The sequence below is a fragment of the Aulostomus chinensis genome, chromosome 4 (assembly GCF_037954235.1).
Source record: "Aulostomus chinensis isolate RoL2024-O1b breed Wild chromosome 4, RoL_Achi_v1.0, whole genome shotgun sequence".
Taxonomy (NCBI): Eukaryota; Metazoa; Chordata; class Actinopteri; order Syngnathiformes; family Aulostomidae; genus Aulostomus; species Aulostomus chinensis.
In genome coordinates, this window is record NC_141323.1 from 9,593,003 (window position 1) to 9,609,675 (window position 16,673).

Sequence of the window (16,673 nt, forward strand, 5' to 3'; positions counted from 1 at the left end):
GGTCGTGTCATCAGGTGCTCCATGCAGGCGTCCTCGTCAAGACAACCAGTGACTCCCTGGCTTCAGATCAGCGTAAAATACAAAGTCTGCTAAAATTGAATCAAAAAGTGAGGGACAGATACCTTAAGATGGTAGGTAAGTAGAGAGAGTGTGTTTCCTGTCAGGTGTAACTGTGGTGTGTGTTTCCAGGATTACCTGCTGAGTCACATGTACAGCAACGCCGCCCGAGACGACCTGTGGAGGAAGCTGTCCCAGGTAACTGTCACCTGAACGTTAGAGCAGCCAGAGAGACTCGAGCCCCTCAGTCATTAACCCAGCAGCTCTAATGAGACTGCGGGAGGCTCGTTGTCATGGTAACGTGACTGACAGGTGGAGGCTTGTTTTCTTGTTTGTTGTCCCAGACTAAATTAATTCAATTCATCTTCGTTAATCCGTTTGTTGTATTGAGAGCCAACTAATTACCTCTCAGCCAATCAGATCTCTTGATTAAAGTCCCTAATGAGATGACTTTGAACTCAACAATGTTTTAACTTTGAGCAGAATAATTGTGATTAATTCATTCATCAAAAGTTCATTGATTCTTTCGTGCAGCCGATTGACTGATCAGTCAGGAGGTATTCCTGCTTTAGTGTTTATTCATTGTCACCTGTTGTGTCCAGGCGATGCATTCAGAGGGGCGGGACATCGACATCGGAGCCATGATGGACAGGTGGACCCTACAAATGGGCTACCCCGTCATCACAGTCAGCAAGAACCAATCAGATCAGCAGCTCCCCACTTATTACATCACCGTCGGCCAGGAGCACTTCCTGTACGGACAGGACATGAAGAACAACAGGTGAGAAGGTTTAGAGGCCATGACCTTTGACCTGGACAGCTTAGAGACTCTTTTGCATCCACACTTGAGGAGTAAAATACTGTGATGTATTTATACCTCTGTTGGTCTCAGTCCTATAACATCACGTGTTGACTAGTGTGTGGCGTTGATTTGTGCTGTATGAAGTACACTAGTACTACCTGCAAGAAGTACTACAATCACAGTGATGGGACTCTTACTTGTGCTAGCTGTTCACTTTTTAGCGTACATCTAACTGTTCCCTTATACAGTGCTAGGTGTTTGCTTTTTAGCGTACATCTAACTGTTCCCTTATACAGTGCTAGGTGTTTGCTTTTTAGCATACATCTAACTGTTCCCTTATACAGTGCTAGGTGTTTGCTTTTTAGCATACATCTAACTGTTCCCTTATACAGTGCTAGGTGTTTGCTTTTTAGCGTACATCTAACTGTTCCCTTATACAGTGCTAGGTGTTTGCTTTTTAGCGTACATCTAACTGTTCCCTTATACAGTGCTAGGTGTTTGCTTTTTAGCATACATCTAACTGTTCCCTTATACAGTGCTAGCTGTCTGCTTTTTAGCATACATCTAACTGTTCCCTTATACAGTGCTAGCTGTTAGCTTTTTAGCATACATCTAACTTCTCTTATACAGTGCTAGCTGTTAGCTTTTTAGCATACATCTAACTTCTCTTATACAGTGCTAGCTGTTTGCTTTTTAGCATACATCTAACCGTTCCCTTATACAGTGCTAGCTGTTTGCTTTTTAGCATACATCTAACCGTTCTCTTATACAGTGCTAGCTGTTTGCTTTTTAGCATACATCTAACCGTTCCCTTATACAGTGCTAGCTGTTTGCTTTTTAGCATACATCTAACCGTTCTCTTATACAGTGCTAGCTGTTTGCTTTTTAGCATACATCTAACTTCTCTTATACAGTGCTAGCTGTTTGCTTTTTAGCATACATCTAACTGTTCCCTTATACAGTGCTAGCTGTTAGCTTTTTAGCATACATCTAACTTCTCTTATACAGTGCTAGCTGTTTGCTTTTTAGCATACATCTAACCGTTCCCTTATACAGTGCTAGCTGTTTGCTTTTTTGCATACATCTAGCCGTTCTCTTATACAGTGCTAGCTGTTAGCTTTTTAGCATACATCTAACTGTTCCCTTATACAGTGCTAGCTGTTTGCTTTTTAGCATACATCTAACTTCCCTTATACAGTGCTAGCTGTTTGCTTTTTAGCATACATCTAACCGTTCTCTTATACAGTGCTAGCTGTTTGCTTTTTAGCATACATCTAACTGTTCTCTTACACAGTGCTAGCTGTTTGCTTTTTAGCATACATCTAACTTCCCTTATACAGTGCTAGCTGTTTGCTTTTTAGCATACATCTAACTGTTCCCTTATACAGTGCTAGCTGTTTGCTTTTTAGCATACATCTAACTTCCCTTATACAGTGCTAGCTGTTTGCTTTTTAGCATACATCTAACTTCCCTTATACAGTGCTAGCTGTTTGCTTTTTAGCATACATCTAACTTCCCTTATACAGTGCTAGCTGTTTGCTTTTTAGCATACATCTAACTTCCCTTATACAGTGCAAGCTGTTTGCTTTTTAGCATACATCTAACCGTTCTCTTATACAGTGCTAGCTGTCTGCTTTTTAGCATACATCTAACCGTTCTCTTATACAGTGCAAGCTGTTTGCTTTTTAGCATATATCTAATTGTTCCCATGCGTAGTGCTGGCTGTTAGCACACATCTAACTAACAAAGTGTGGGACTCTGCTAATTCTCACATATTAGCATGAGCTAGCATCCCGAGGACACTGCTGCTAATCTAAACCACAACTTTTGAAACTAATTTTCTAAAAATGTGGCCATAATTTGAATATTGAAAGTGATAATAATGGAATCTGAATGTTACAGAGGGAGACCGACACGCTGTTCCGCTTCTTCTGCTTCACGAATCACTTCATCTGCTCTTCCTCTTCGTTGCTGTTTCATCCCTCACTGAGCACCATGTTTGTCCCCTCCGTCATCGCTCGCCTCCTGAAAAAGCACTTTCTGCACTGTTTCTCCACATTCTTTAGCACCTTTACATCATTTATATTTCATTTATATTTGATTCACATGTTTTATTCACATCCTTCACAACCTCTGGAGTTTATTCTCTTCGCTTTTTTATCGACCCACTTTCTGCTCCATCAATACTTCATCAGGGTCTCCTTTTTTTTTTTTTGTACCTGTTGTTCGCTGTCATTTCCCTTCTGTCTCTCTCTCTTCTCTGTCTGTCATGTTTTTGTTCTCTAACTGACATTTTCAATCCCTCTGACCTGCTCACTTTCTCGCCAAAAACTTCTTTACCGTTTCTTTCGTGACATCGTGTCTTCCTCCGCCTCAGTTCCTCTTTCATCCCGAGTCTTTTGTGTTTGACTCGTCGGCTCAGGGTCGCTCCTGAGGTCTCGTCAGCTGATCAGTTCAAGTTGTTTGTTGTACTTGAACTCTTTCTTTTGCTCTAGTTGAATCTCGTGAGGTGGCGTTCAGACACAGTCAGGGGTCCCGGGGCGTTCACAAACACTTGTAAAGACAGACGCTTGTTGTGCTTTTATCTGAACTGCTGTCACGGCTCAGCGGCGGCAATCAGTTGAATCAGAGGCAGATTCTGTTCTTTGATCCTGCAGAGTTATGTTCAGGAGCAGCAGTGTCCCGCCGCGTTACACGCTGTTGACTTACACCCCTGATTTGAATTGTTCTGGCCTCAATTTATGCAGGGAAACTTTATTCTAGAAACATCCTTAAACGTATTGTATTCTATTAAAGTAATTCATCCATCCATCAATCCCTCCATCTATCCATCATCCATCCATCCATCATCCCTCCATCCATCATCCATCCATCCATCATCCCTCCATCCCTCCATGTTCTCCCTCTCCTCCTGTTCAGGGTGGTGGGGGTGGAGCCTATCCCAGCAGCCTTCCCCCTGGACAGGTCACCAGTCCATGGCAGGGCCAACACATACAGATAGTTTTTCCCTCCTGCATCGCTTCTTTGAGACTTCAGAAATGCAGGAAGAGTCAGCCACGTATATTAGCTTGGAGCTAATGGAGACTGACGGCTAGCAGCAGCTAAACTGTCCAAAAACATCTGTTTACAAACTCTGCGGGTTGTCATGTGAACAGTCGTCCACTCACATTTTGAGATTAAAACTAGCAAATCGCTTTGGGCTCCATGCTGCCGTGGATGTGCTGAAGCAGAAGGGTTTGTCTTTTCTCAGGTTTCTGCTCAATCTGTCTGGCCGACCAAAGCAGCGGGTACCGGAGCTCACAGCTGTTAGAGTCCAGCCCAGGAAATCTCGTCTGTTACCTTTAAGTTTTATGTTGACATTTTTCTGAAAGCTGTTTGTTCTTCAAAAGCTTCTTCCAGTTCTGTTGTCAGAGGAAAAAAATGCTGCTATTTCAGGCAAATATTTAAAAACTGTCCTTTAACTTTCTCAATCAAACAGCTGACAGACTTGAGGGAAATAACGTCTTTTTATAGCGAGGAGGAGGAACCAGCCTGAGCTTCAGGTCAAGCTGATGAGACTGACAATAAATCAGACGGGATTTCAGTCCGGACTGAGACACATCGTCTGTAGAGAAGAAGAAGAAGAGCAGACGAAGCTTCATCAGCTGCCAAGTAAACAGAGACGTTGAGACGATGCGAGGCAGCTTGATTTAATGAGCTTTAATACTAAAGAGGACAGCGATGGCTCATGAATTATTCAGCACCAGCAAGGAAGTAGATTTATATTCGGTCTTACCTTTTGTGTTTGACAATAATAATTAAAATGCAAAAGAAGTAGAACAGCGGTGTGATATAAAAAGCACAAATAAACACGGAGGGAACAACACTCGCTATTACCTGCAGTAGAATGGCGAAGAAGAGATCCGGACATCGCCGTGTCTGGAGCAGAAACGCCGTCGTCTGGTCAGAGTCCATTTAGGCTCCAATCAGTTGGAGCACCAGACCGAGATCAGGAGGACGCAACCTTCCATTGTTTAAACTGATCAGTGGCGTGATGGGGGGGGCCTTACTGAGGGGTTTCTGAAGTTTCATAACACACACACACACACACACACACATATGCACACATATGCCCCCCCACACACACGTGAACACACACACACACACACACACATATGCACACATATGCCCCCCCCACACACACGTGAACACACACACACACACACACATATGCACACATATGCCCCCCCACACACACGTGAACACACACACACACACACACACACACACACACACACACTTTTACACACACACAGAATAAACAGTTTTTATTTGGATCAAATATTGATAAGCACATTCTGTTGCTGTGTGTGTGTCTGTGTGTGTGTGTGTGTGTGTGTGTGTGTGAGTGTGTAGGTGTGTGTGAGAGAGAGATTTGTGTAATTGAGTTCCGCTCCTGTCAATCATGTTGATATAAATATCAGATTAAATATTAAGTTTCCAGGCAGCAGTATTGATCCACTGTTGCCCGCGGCAACACATGGGCTTGGCAAATGGGTTTCTCTCTCTGGCTGATTCTGTTACTGTGACCCCTACACACACACACACACTCTCTCTCTCTCTCTCTCTCTCTCTCTCTCTCTCTCTCTCTCTCTCACACACACACACACACACACACACTCTCTCTCGCTCTCTCTCTCTCGCTCTCTCTCACACACACACACACACTCAGTTTATCGAGTGTGCATTGCTTATTATCTGTAATTAGAATCAGTTCAGTTGGAATCAGCTTTGAATAAAGTATTTAATCAAATTGAGTCCAACTGAGGATTTTTACTGGAAGTCAGGAAAGTGTGAGTGTCTTTTATTAGTCATTAGTACACACAATTCACCTGAAAACGAGGCTGATGCCTGTGTGTGTGTGTGTGTGTGTGTGTGTGTGTGTGTGTGTGTGCTGTCTTGTTTCGTCCAGGTGGATCTGCAGTGAGAGCAGCTGCCAGGTTCAGACCTCATAAAGTAACTCTGGTGTGTTTGCAGTGGACATGTGACCTGGATCAGATTCAGTCTGAGCTGAATGGACAGACACTTAAAGGCGCTGGCGTCTTCTGAGAGAGTGACGTGCAGTAAAGGAGTGAGGTGTCCAGGCAGCACTCTCTGTAGTATTTGTGATTGTAGTGAGTGTGGATGCACCTTGGTGGGGTTGAGTTAGCTTAGCAGCAACATGGCACGGTAGCAAAAACACTCGCAGCTGCCAGGATCCTTACCCTTCTCCTCTCGAGCTCGGAGGAGGTGTGGCGTGCCCAGCGACCACTCTCTGGACAGCGTAGGAGTGTCCTAAATGCACCATTTGACCACTGATTTACCTGTTGGGGAAATCAGTGGTAATTAAGTATTTTTTACAGCTGGAATTACATTTTTTTCATTGTAGATGGGAGGGGGGAGTTGTATTGAATTCAAGTTTCCGTCACCATCCAGACACACTTTCTAGCCTTAAGTTCACTTTAATGTCTCATTTTTGGACAAAATCCATCAATGTGAGTGAAGTCCATGAATTCACTACTGAACCCTCCAAAACTGCTTCAGTTTATTTTCTGTCTGGTTTGAAAAAGTTGAACTTTAGTTCAGGTAGACTGTGGACAGTGGGTTAGCAAAACAAGCTAACAGGCTACAAGTGCACCAACAGGCTACTGCTACCTGTGCAGCTGAGTGCTCCTCACGTCAGGTGTAGCCTCCGACCAGCGGCGTTTGTGTGCTCCGTGTACTCTATAAGACACTCAAGATCCAGATGTGGGAAAGAGGTGTCCTTCCTGTCTGCTCCGCCACATTCCCACAGCCGCACAATCCTTGATGCGCCGTGTTTGTCAGCACTGTGTATTTGTTTTATTTTTGTATTTACCAGGATTATGTATTCAGCGCCTTCAGTGCTCTGATTGAATTATAAGTCACGACCTTTAACCTGAGACACGGTTCAGTCCAGCAGCTCGCCGGCGACAACAAAATGAGCGCCATTACATACACAGGAGCGTAGAGCTTCCTGCATCGGCCCACCTCCACTCCTGCACTCAGACAGCAGCTGGAGTGGCTCTCAGGCTCCAGCACAGCCACTTTTGTCATGAATATATTCCTTCACAGAGCTTCTTTGCCAACCCTACATTGAAGGCACTTTTTTTACAATCCCACACATCAAAACAACAAAGTCACACAACTGTTCAGAGCAGCGTGAGATCGGTGTTTAGGAACGAGTGGCTTTAAATCCTGTGACATGAAGTTTAATCCCACAATTCAGCTGTGAAAACCCTAAATATTCATGTTGCTGTGTGCCACCAATGACGACACTGATAGAGGTGGAAGCCACTCACTGTTCTCGTTAGTTGTGTATTTAAATGCTCATTTCAAGGTGTCAGTTTCAAATTAGTGAACAGAACTTCTGCTCTGTGGCCTCGTTGTGCATTCGTGGAAACAAACAATACAACGCATGGCTTCGAATTTGCTTGACAATTAAATGAAAACACACTGAAGAAGGACTTATTAGCTTCAATGGACGACGTTCACCATCAACGCTGACTTGGAGTACACGTCAAAGTGTTGGATTTCCCCTTTAGTTCAGCCTGCTGGTTCAGGGTTAGTGAGTCTCAGCGCTGCTGTCACTCCCACATCGCTCTGTCTATCCAGCTGCAATTCAAAACCCATTTATCTCCCAAATGTCAGCTCCTCAGGAACTTTGACAAGTCGGCTTGTTTGCCATTTGGAGATAAATCTAATTGGTTCGGAAAAGGTTCTTTTCACTTGAAAGGTTGGGGAATTTACTTGAGCGGGAAATGAGCCTTTATGTATCTTTCAAGTGATCTGAAAAACAAACCACAGATTTCACTGGACATTTAAGCTCTCGCTCTGTGGAGAAGACAATAAACCACTTGGCGGCTATTAAGCTCCCTCTCTCTCTCTTTTTTTTCTCTCCCTTTCTCGCTCGCTTGCGCTCCAGCTGACTGATGTTGGGAGATCATGGCTGGCCATCACTCTCTCCCTCGAATGTCTCTATCTGATAACCGAGGCAATAAAACCAGACCCAATTCCACTGACCATTACTGACATCACTCTCCCTCTCTGTAGTTTACAGTGGCAGGTTCCATTGACGGTTGCCGTGGGAAACGCATCCTCCGTTTGTTCGGAGACACTCATCTGGATCAACAACAAGACAGGTACGGTACTTGTGTGGTGTGGTGAGATACTGGGATTACTCGCTTAACTGTTAAGAAATGTTGATGTTGGGACGAGTTAGAACCCCTGACCGTAGCAGCTGCAGGATCTCAGGATACAACACGAAATAAAAAAAACAAAAACCAGCTGTATTTCCACTCAGGAAGTTGTAACCAAATCAGAGTGTCACATTTCTGCAGTTTTCAAGAACTGAAGCTCTCCGGTTTTGGTTTTGAAAATAAAACTTGTTCTCTTGTGGTTTGTGGAGAACACAGAAAAATCTACTTCAGTGTTGGAAAACAGGACCTCAAGTTCATCCGTTTTTGCAGGGATTTTTCAAGGAAGTTTTAACTTCATCAGCAACATAAAGTTAATTTCACAAAATACAATTTGGAGGCAAGTAATTTTTTGTAACACAAACGGGGACAAGGACGGAAATGAATGGAAGCACGCTTTAACGTGCAAAAAACAACAACAAAAGAAAGACTCTGGTGATATCCTTGGTGCCTAAGGGTCACCATGAAGATCTGGATCACAACCAGTCCAGGGTCGGGACCCGCACCAGCTGTGCATTAAATGCGGTGACTAACCCTAGCAGCTAAACTCTCAAGTTTAGTTTGTGCTCACCTCAGAAGAGTGGTGTCATCTGCATACTGGTGCTCACACTTGAACGCTGCTCTGCTGTTTCCCTCTCAGAGACTCACAGGATCGGTCAGATGGATGACAACACCTGGTTGCTAGGAAACATCAATCAAACAGGCTACTTCCGTGTGAACTACGACCTCCAAAACTGGAAACTGCTTATTCAGCAGCTCCACACCAACGCACAGGTAAACCATCTATTTCTTTCCACTGTTTTCTACTTCTTCTTATCATGTTTTAACTTCCTCGTCCCCTGTCGTCCTCCTCCTCTCTAGATCGTCTCTGTCGGCAACAGGGCAGGACTTATCGACGATGCCTTCAACCTGGCCAGGTAAAGCCCCCTTTCAGGGGTTCAGGTGGGATTTCCTTGCCTTGTTGAAGACATTCTCCCTAAATGTATTTGACAGTTGAAGAGGCACATCTGTTTTCCAAGAGCAGATTGAAAACAAGGAGCTTTTGTGTGGGTTAGACAAAAGTTTCTGAAATATTGTGAAAGAAATTATTTGGAGAAATGAGTTGAAAACAGGGCTGCACGGTGGTGCAGTGGTCAGCACTGTCCCCTCACAACAAGAAGGTTCTGGGTTCGAGCCCCGGCTGCAGCACGGGGTCTTTCTGGGTGAGTCTCCATGTTCTCCCTGTTCCTGCTGGGTTCTCTCTGGTACTCCAGCTTCCTCCACAGTCCAAAGACATCAAGAGGGACCAGGTTAATCCAGACTCTAAATTGACCGTAGGCGTGGCTGGGAGAGCCAATGGTTGTCTGTCTCTATGTGTTGGCCCTGCCATGGACTGGTGACCTGTCCAGGGGGAAGGCTGCTGGGATAGGCTCCACCCCCACCACCCTGAACAGGAGGAGAGGGAGAAGATGGATGGATGGATGGAGTTGAAAACACATGATTCGGCTCTGTTCAGGAAACGCTGGGGGTTCTCGAATGTGCGACAATCACATGTTCTCTCAGTCTGAGGTGTGTTTGCAAATCTTGGAGTAGTTAAACTGCTAAAACTACATTTCAGAGGGAAAAAGAAGAAATTCCTTTGGTTCAGACAAAACAAGTGAACTGATCCCAGAGCTGCAGCTCCTGGTGACTCGATGGGTTTTCAACTCTTCTCTTCCCAAACCGAAGGTTCCTCCTCATGCATGGAGAGACGGAATCCCAGAGCAATGGCTACTCGCCGTCCTTGATGAGAAAGCTGCCGAGGTTGCTGCTCTCGGAGTGGACGGCCTATGTGGCTAACTGCTTGAAAGAGGAATTCAAAAGCAGGCTGAGCCAGATGGAACCCTGTGATGAATGTGCAATCAGTGAGGCTGCCGAGGCTGAAGACTGAGCCGTTTCTCATCGTGATGTTTTCACCCTCAAGCTCTCTGAGCACTGTAACCAAAATCTACTCTGACACGAAGCCTATAACTCAATCTACCGCCCTCGCCTTCTGTTTTCCAGTATCTCCCTCCTCCTGCCATCTGTCCTCTGTCATGCTGAATGAGCAGCAACTCCTCTGTCATCCTCTGTCTGAGTGTGTGGTGATGAGTCGGAGCTCAGCGGGAGGTTTCCCTCCGTACGGAACAAAAACACAACTACGGATCCATTAATATTCGCTCTGACAGCAGAAGACATTCTTACTTCCATCTGTCACTACGGCAACGCTGAGGCACCAGGACTGAAGGCAGGATGTTGTTTTGTTTAGGGATGGATGATGTTGTCTTTGAGGTTCTTGTAGTCGTCTAAGTGGTAGTTCAGATCATGTTAAAAGGCCGGTTCCTGCACGTTCCAAAAATCCCTTTGATGTTGTTGTTGTTGTTTTTTTAGTATTGTTATTTCAAGAAACCGTTCTCCGCTCAGACCTCCACACACAGGAACAGGGACTGGAGCACTGAGCCGGCTGGGATGAGGGTCCAACATTTCTTCTGTTTATTAAGATAAAAACAGGCTTTCGCTGTCGGCTTCACGACTCATTTTTATTCTCGTCTGAACACCAAACAGTCTCTGGGCATTTTCTGCTCCTGTCACATTTTTACTGACTGAGCTCATTTGTCACTGCAATATAAAGTCCTGCATCGCTTTGGAAACAGCACAATCATGACCAGAGGTAGGGGAACTCAAACAGGGATGAGATCGGTGCCCGCTCTTGACCCTTAAAAGAATCAGTCATTTAGTTGTAAAACCCCAAACCACAATCAGAATTTGCATCTCGGGGCTTCACGTTCTGTACACACACCAGCATCTCTGCCCTGAGACCTGATGCTGGGCTCCCAGCTTTCTCACCCGCTCTCCTCACAAAAACGGTGTAGAAACTGATGCCATTCAAAGTCTTCCTCTTGTCCTTTGGTTCTGCCCACGTTCTCAGCAGTTTGTAGGTGAAACATCAGCTGACGCGTCAGAAGTCAAACACCTGTGTCTGCACCTGCCAGGACTGTGGTGGTGATGGAGGGGATGGGTAAACAGGAACTGGAGGGAATTATTCTTCACTTTGTGCTGCAGATCTGGAATGTGTGTTTCTGTTAGTGACAACAGCCGCGCCAGATGGACTTCTTCTTCGTCTTCATCATTCATGTCGTACCAAAAGTGCACAACAGCAGGATTGAAAGTGTCGTGCATCTCAGAGATGTTCACAAGTTTTCTTTTGCCCTCCAGCCAACCCCCCCTTCCTTGGGTTCAGCAGTTGTGCCTGTTGGCGCAGCAGAGTAACGGTTTCACTCTGGTGCGCATCTTCAAGATGTTCAGCAGGCGCCAAACCAAAGCTAGCAGCAGGCTAGCGGGTTTGCTAATCTTATAGTTAATGTTCAGATGGAGTCAGACTTTGTCAGTCCAGCAACACTGAATGTTACATCACGTTGTTGCTGCGTCAGCTCGCCACAGTTTGGTTGCTGCAGAATCTCTGTGGCCACGCCCACCAGACAGAGGCGTAAGGGTACACACGATGGCAGATTCAGCTCCTCAGAGAGTTCCAGAATGTTCATAAACATTGTTCATGAGACAAAAGCCATCGGGTCCCTCAGAGACATTTTCAAGTGAAATAAACTACTGATGGTGATGCTTGCCTCTGTACTGGCCTCAGTCCTGGCCTGGGTTCTGGCCTCTGTACTGGCCTCAGTCCTGGCCTGGGTTCTGGCCTCTGTACTGGCCTCAGTCCTGGCCTGGTTTCTGGCCTCGGTCCTGGCCTGGGTTCTGGCCTCAGTCCTGGCCTCTGTACTGGCCTGGGATCTGGCCTCAGTCCTGGCCTGGGTTCTGGCCTCAGTCCTGGCCTCTGTACTGGCCTGGGATCTGGCCTGGTTTCTGGCCTCTGTACTGACCTGGATTCTGGCCTCAGTCCTGGCCTCTGTACTGGCCTGGGATCTGGCCTGGTTTCTGGCCTCTGTACTGACCTGGATTCTGGCCTCAGTCCTGGCCTGGGATCTGGCCTGGGTTCTGGCATCGGTTCTGGCCTGGGTTCCTTCCATGGATGCAACCCGGAGGCTCAAGAAGACGGATGTCACTCATCCATATTTAGCCGGCGGCTGCTAGCTTCTACAGCGTTAGCGGCTCAGCAGACTCGTCCCAACTTGTGAAGGTTTGTTTTACACAATCAGAACGCCGACAGAACGCCGAGCCTCCTGGCTTTGATCGTTTCTGCCTTCTTTATCGGTGCAAACACAAGAAGAGACGAAGAGCCAGAAATGTCCAGTGACACAAACGTCAGTTCAGCATCGACAGTTCGACACCGTGATGATTCATTGCATAATTTTATTTGTTGTGATTCCTTAACTGTTTGATTGGGTGAAAAGAAAGAGAGGGAGAGACAGCATGCATGCGTGTATGATGTGTGTGTGAGTGTGTGTGAGTGTGTGAGTGTGTGTGAGTGTGTGTGAGTGTGTGTGAGAGTGCACAGCTAGTTTAGCAGTAATAAATGGTCTCTCTGAGTGTGTGCTAAAACAGTGATGAATGTCGCCTCTGTGTGTGTCTGTGTGTGTGTGTGTGTGTGACCGCAGCAGTCCCTCGTTAGCTCTCTACTGAGCCTTGCTAATGGCTAATGGACAAACAATTAACTGTCCCTTAACGATGTTAACGAGTTAATGAGCTCGTTAAGGCATCAACATTGGGAGAGACGCAGCAAGAGATGTAGAGAGAGAGATGAAGAGAGAGAGAGATGAAGAGAGAGAGATGAAGAGAAGAGAGAGAGAGATGAAGAGAGAGAGAGATGCAGAGAGAGAGATGAAGAGAAGAGAGAGAGAGATGCAGAGAGAGAGAGATGAAGAGAGAGAGAGATGCAGAGAGAGAGAGAGATGCAGAGAGAGAGAGATGAAGAGAGAGAGATGCAGAGAGAGAGAGATGAAGAGAGAGAGATGCAGAGAGAGAGAGATGAAGAGCGAGAGAGATGAAGAGAGAGAGAGATGAAGAGAGAGAGAGATGCAGAGAGAGAGATGCAGAGAGAGAGAGATGAAGAGCGAGAGAGAGGAAGAGAGAGAGAGATGCAGAGAGAGATGAAGAGAGAGAGAGAGATGCAGAGAGAGATGAAGAGAGAGAGATGAAGAGAGAGAGATGCAGAGAGAGATGAAGAGAGAGAGAGATGCAGAGAGAGAGAGATGAAGAGAGAGAGATGAAGAGAGAGAGATGAAGAGAGAGAGATGCAGAGAGAGATGAAGAGAGAGAGAGATGCAGAGAGAGAGAGATGAAGAGAGAGATGCAGAGAGAGAGAGATGAAGAGAGAGATGCAGAGAGAGAGAGATGAAGAGAGAGAGATGAAGAGAGAGAGATGAGAGAGATGCAGAGAGAGAGATGAGAGAGAGAGAAGAGAGAGAGATGAAGAGAGAGAGAGGAAGAGAGAGAGATGAAGAGAGAGAGAGATGCAGAGAGAGAGATGCAGAGAGAGAGAGATGCAGAGAGAGAGATGAAGAGAGAGAGAGATGAAGAGAGAGAGATGAGAGAGATGCAGAGAGAGAGATGAAGAGAGAGAGAGATGAAGAGAGAGAGATGAGAGAGATGCAGAGAGAGAGATGAAGAGAGAGAGAAGAGAGAGAGATGAAGAGAGAGAGAGGAAGAGAGAGAGATGAAGAGAGAGAGAGATGCAGAGAGAGAGAGATGCAGAGAGAGAGATGCAGAGAGAGATGAAGAGAGAGAGAGATGAAGAGAGAGAGATGAGAGAGATGCAGAGAGAGAGATGAAGAGAGAGAGAAGAGAGAGAGATGAAGAGAGAGAGAGGAAGAGAGAGAGATGAAGAGAGAGAGAGATGCAGAGAGAGAGATGCAGAGAGAGAGATGAAGAGAGAGAGAGATGAAGAGCGAGAGATGCAGAGAGAGAGAGATGAAGAGCGAGAGATGAAGAGAGAGAGATGAAGAGAGAGAGAGATGAAGAGAGAGAGATGAAGAGAGAGAGAGATGAAGAGAGAGAGATGAAGAGAGAGAGAGATGAAGAGAGAGAGATGAAGAGAGAGAGATGAAGAGAGAGAGAGAGACTTCCTCCTTCTAGATTCACAGAAACTTTGGGAAACTTTTCCAACTCACCGGCGCCTGAATGAAATCAGCTCAGCTCGACCCGGCAGACAGAAGCCCGGGTGGGAGGGGTTTAGCGGTTGCCATGACGACAGATCTGCTAGTTGATATGTTCATGATGGGCGAAAAAAGCAGAAATCATGGATTGACAACATAAACAAGGAAACACATTAGTGGCAGGACACCGTTGCCATGGTGACCCCCGTCCCTCTCTCGCTCTACCGCTCTCCCTCCCCAGAGCGATGTGTGAACAGGAAGTCTGTGCAGGCTGGCTGGACGGATTATGCTAATGTCTGGGAGCCCAGGTGCATGATGGGAATGGAGATGAACAAGTGGAGGCTGGTGAGGTTGGATAGGAGGCAGATTATGGAAATATGATTCTCTGGAATTTGGAGCTCCTCGGAGAGTCTTATCTCCAGCTGATTAACTTCCTCAGGTCTGTGTGTCTCTCTGTCAGCTTCACTAAATTAGAAAAGTCGGTCATTTCTCCACGTCTTCCCTCGGTCCCGAACTCCAATAATCACAACTAATAAAACCAACATCCTCTCTCTGCCAGCTGCATTAATATTCATGAGCTGTGGGCGGGGCTGAAGGTCGGCGCTGGCAGCAGGTGAGCGCCCCCCAAACATCATAAATGTTAATGAATGCACAAAGGAGGATTGTCAATATTCATGAGCTGGTGGATGTAACCCGGCTGCCAAATTGCTCCGGTGGCATTTAGAGGCCAAGTTTCTCCTAATGTGTTCATAATGTAGTTTATTCACACGCTCACAGGCGGAGAATGACAATTACAGCTCCGAGTTCAAGAGCAGAGCCGCATCTGCAGGGTCGCGCTTCAGATTCCCGTCAGGATTCCAGCGACGTGTCCTGCCGAGTGTAGAGAGAAGGGCAGTGTTGACGGCGCCACAGCACCTTCAGGAAACCCACTAAGCACACAGCAAGCACTCTGGCCGGAAGAGCTTCAGTTAGCCTGGACGCAACGTCCTTGGACTGAGGAGAGATAGAACCCGGGTTCAGAAGAATGTCCCCTTGGACCACTTTTGTCCAGACATCATCTCATGTTTGAACTTCTTTACTCTCTCTCTCTCTCTCTCTCAGGGCAGGGTACCTCCCCCAGGGCATTCCCTTGCAACTGATTGGTTATCTGCCACAGGAGACGTCCTTCCTGCCGTGGCACGCCGCCAGCCGCTCGCTCTACCAGCTGGACAAACTGTTGGACCGCACGGATGAATACAGCCTGTTTAGCGTAAACAATCAATCAATCAATCAATACGTGCTGTAATCATTTCCACTGTCAGTTGTGTGTCTGTTGATTAACTCGTGTGTGTGTGTGTGTGTGTGTGTCTAGGACTACGTGTTGAAGCAGGTGGCGTCCCGCTACCATCAGATGGGTTGGCCCACCAACATCCCCAACAGCGAGGGCAACATCCTGCAGGCATCCTACCAGACTGAGTACATAACATACACACACACACACACACACACACACACACACACACACACACACACACACACACACACACACACATTACACACACTTTTTGGTACTGATTCTGTTAAATTATATTTTTTAATAAATACTGATACAAATTTCAAATATAGATTTATGTTTCTGTTTTATTTAATCACATTCTGTCCTTTAATCCTGGCTCAGTTCCAGTTCCTGCTTTTCCTCATGGGGGGGGGGGGGGGCGGAGGCACTGTAATTATCAAGTCAACTTGGTTGGTTGAATGATTGATTGGTTGGTTGGTTGGTTGGTTGGTCCGTGCAGGGAGCTGCAGCGGGAGCTCATCATGTTGGCGTGCAGCTTTGGGAACAAACAGTGTCACCGCCAGGCCGTCGCCTACATCTCTGACTGGATCTCCAGCAACAAGAACAGGTACAAACACTCAACTTGTGTTTGTTTCCAAGGAAACGACTTAGCTCACCTTCACATTTCCAGTAAACTGTCCTGAAAGCCAGAACTGAGCTCCTTAAGTTCCCTCGTGTCCAAGTCAACAGGTTTTTAAAAACAAGACAAATGAATATTTGTGCCACCGCATCAAATCCATCAGGAAAAACCACACAGGTGAATGTTGACGAGAGTCCGTGGTTGTGTTGAAGTTCTCATTCACTCATCCAAGTCACTGGAAACGATCCCACTGTTGGTGGAGGAAGCATGGAGATGGCCACTTCCTGTTGGACTACAAACACACCTCACCCTGACATGATCACTTCCTGTTGGACTACAAACACACCTCACCCTGACATGACCACTTCCCGTTGGACTACAAACACACCTCACCCTGACACGATCACTTCCTGCTGGACTACAAACACACCTCACCCTGACATGATCACTTCCTGTTGGACTACAAACACACCTCACCCTGACATGACCACTTCCTGCTGGACTACAAACACACCTCACCCTGACATGACCACTTCCTGTTGGACTACAAACACACCTCACCCTGACATGACCACTTCCCGTTGGACTACAAACACACCTCACCCTGACACGATCACTTCCTGCTGGACTACAAACACACCTC

The 16,673-nt window shown here is 46.3% G+C and overlaps 1 protein-coding gene across 6 annotated transcripts in view; it reads left to right on the forward strand.

Annotated features, from left to right (window-relative positions):
* Positions 1 to 16,673, forward strand: part of LOC147262606 (thyrotropin-releasing hormone-degrading ectoenzyme-like) — a 129,453-nt gene that overhangs the window by 77,771 nt on the left and 35,009 nt on the right. For all 6 annotated transcript variants that reach the window (XR_015112427.1, XR_015112426.1, XM_086201627.1 and 3 more), the window contains exons 9-16: positions 190 to 255; positions 660 to 838; positions 7,949 to 8,037; positions 8,732 to 8,865; positions 8,953 to 9,008; positions 15,237 to 15,384; positions 15,487 to 15,590; positions 15,911 to 16,018. Coding sequence is in view for 4 of the 6 variants with exons in the window: in XM_086201627.1 (XP_086057753.1) it covers positions 190 to 255; positions 660 to 838; positions 7,949 to 8,037; positions 8,732 to 8,865; positions 8,953 to 9,008; positions 15,237 to 15,384; positions 15,487 to 15,590; positions 15,911 to 16,018 (884 nt within the window). In the remaining 2 variants the exon portion in view is untranslated. The remainder of the gene's footprint in view (positions 1 to 189; positions 256 to 659; positions 839 to 7,948; positions 8,038 to 8,731; positions 8,866 to 8,952; positions 9,009 to 15,236; positions 15,385 to 15,486; positions 15,591 to 15,910; positions 16,019 to 16,673) is intronic.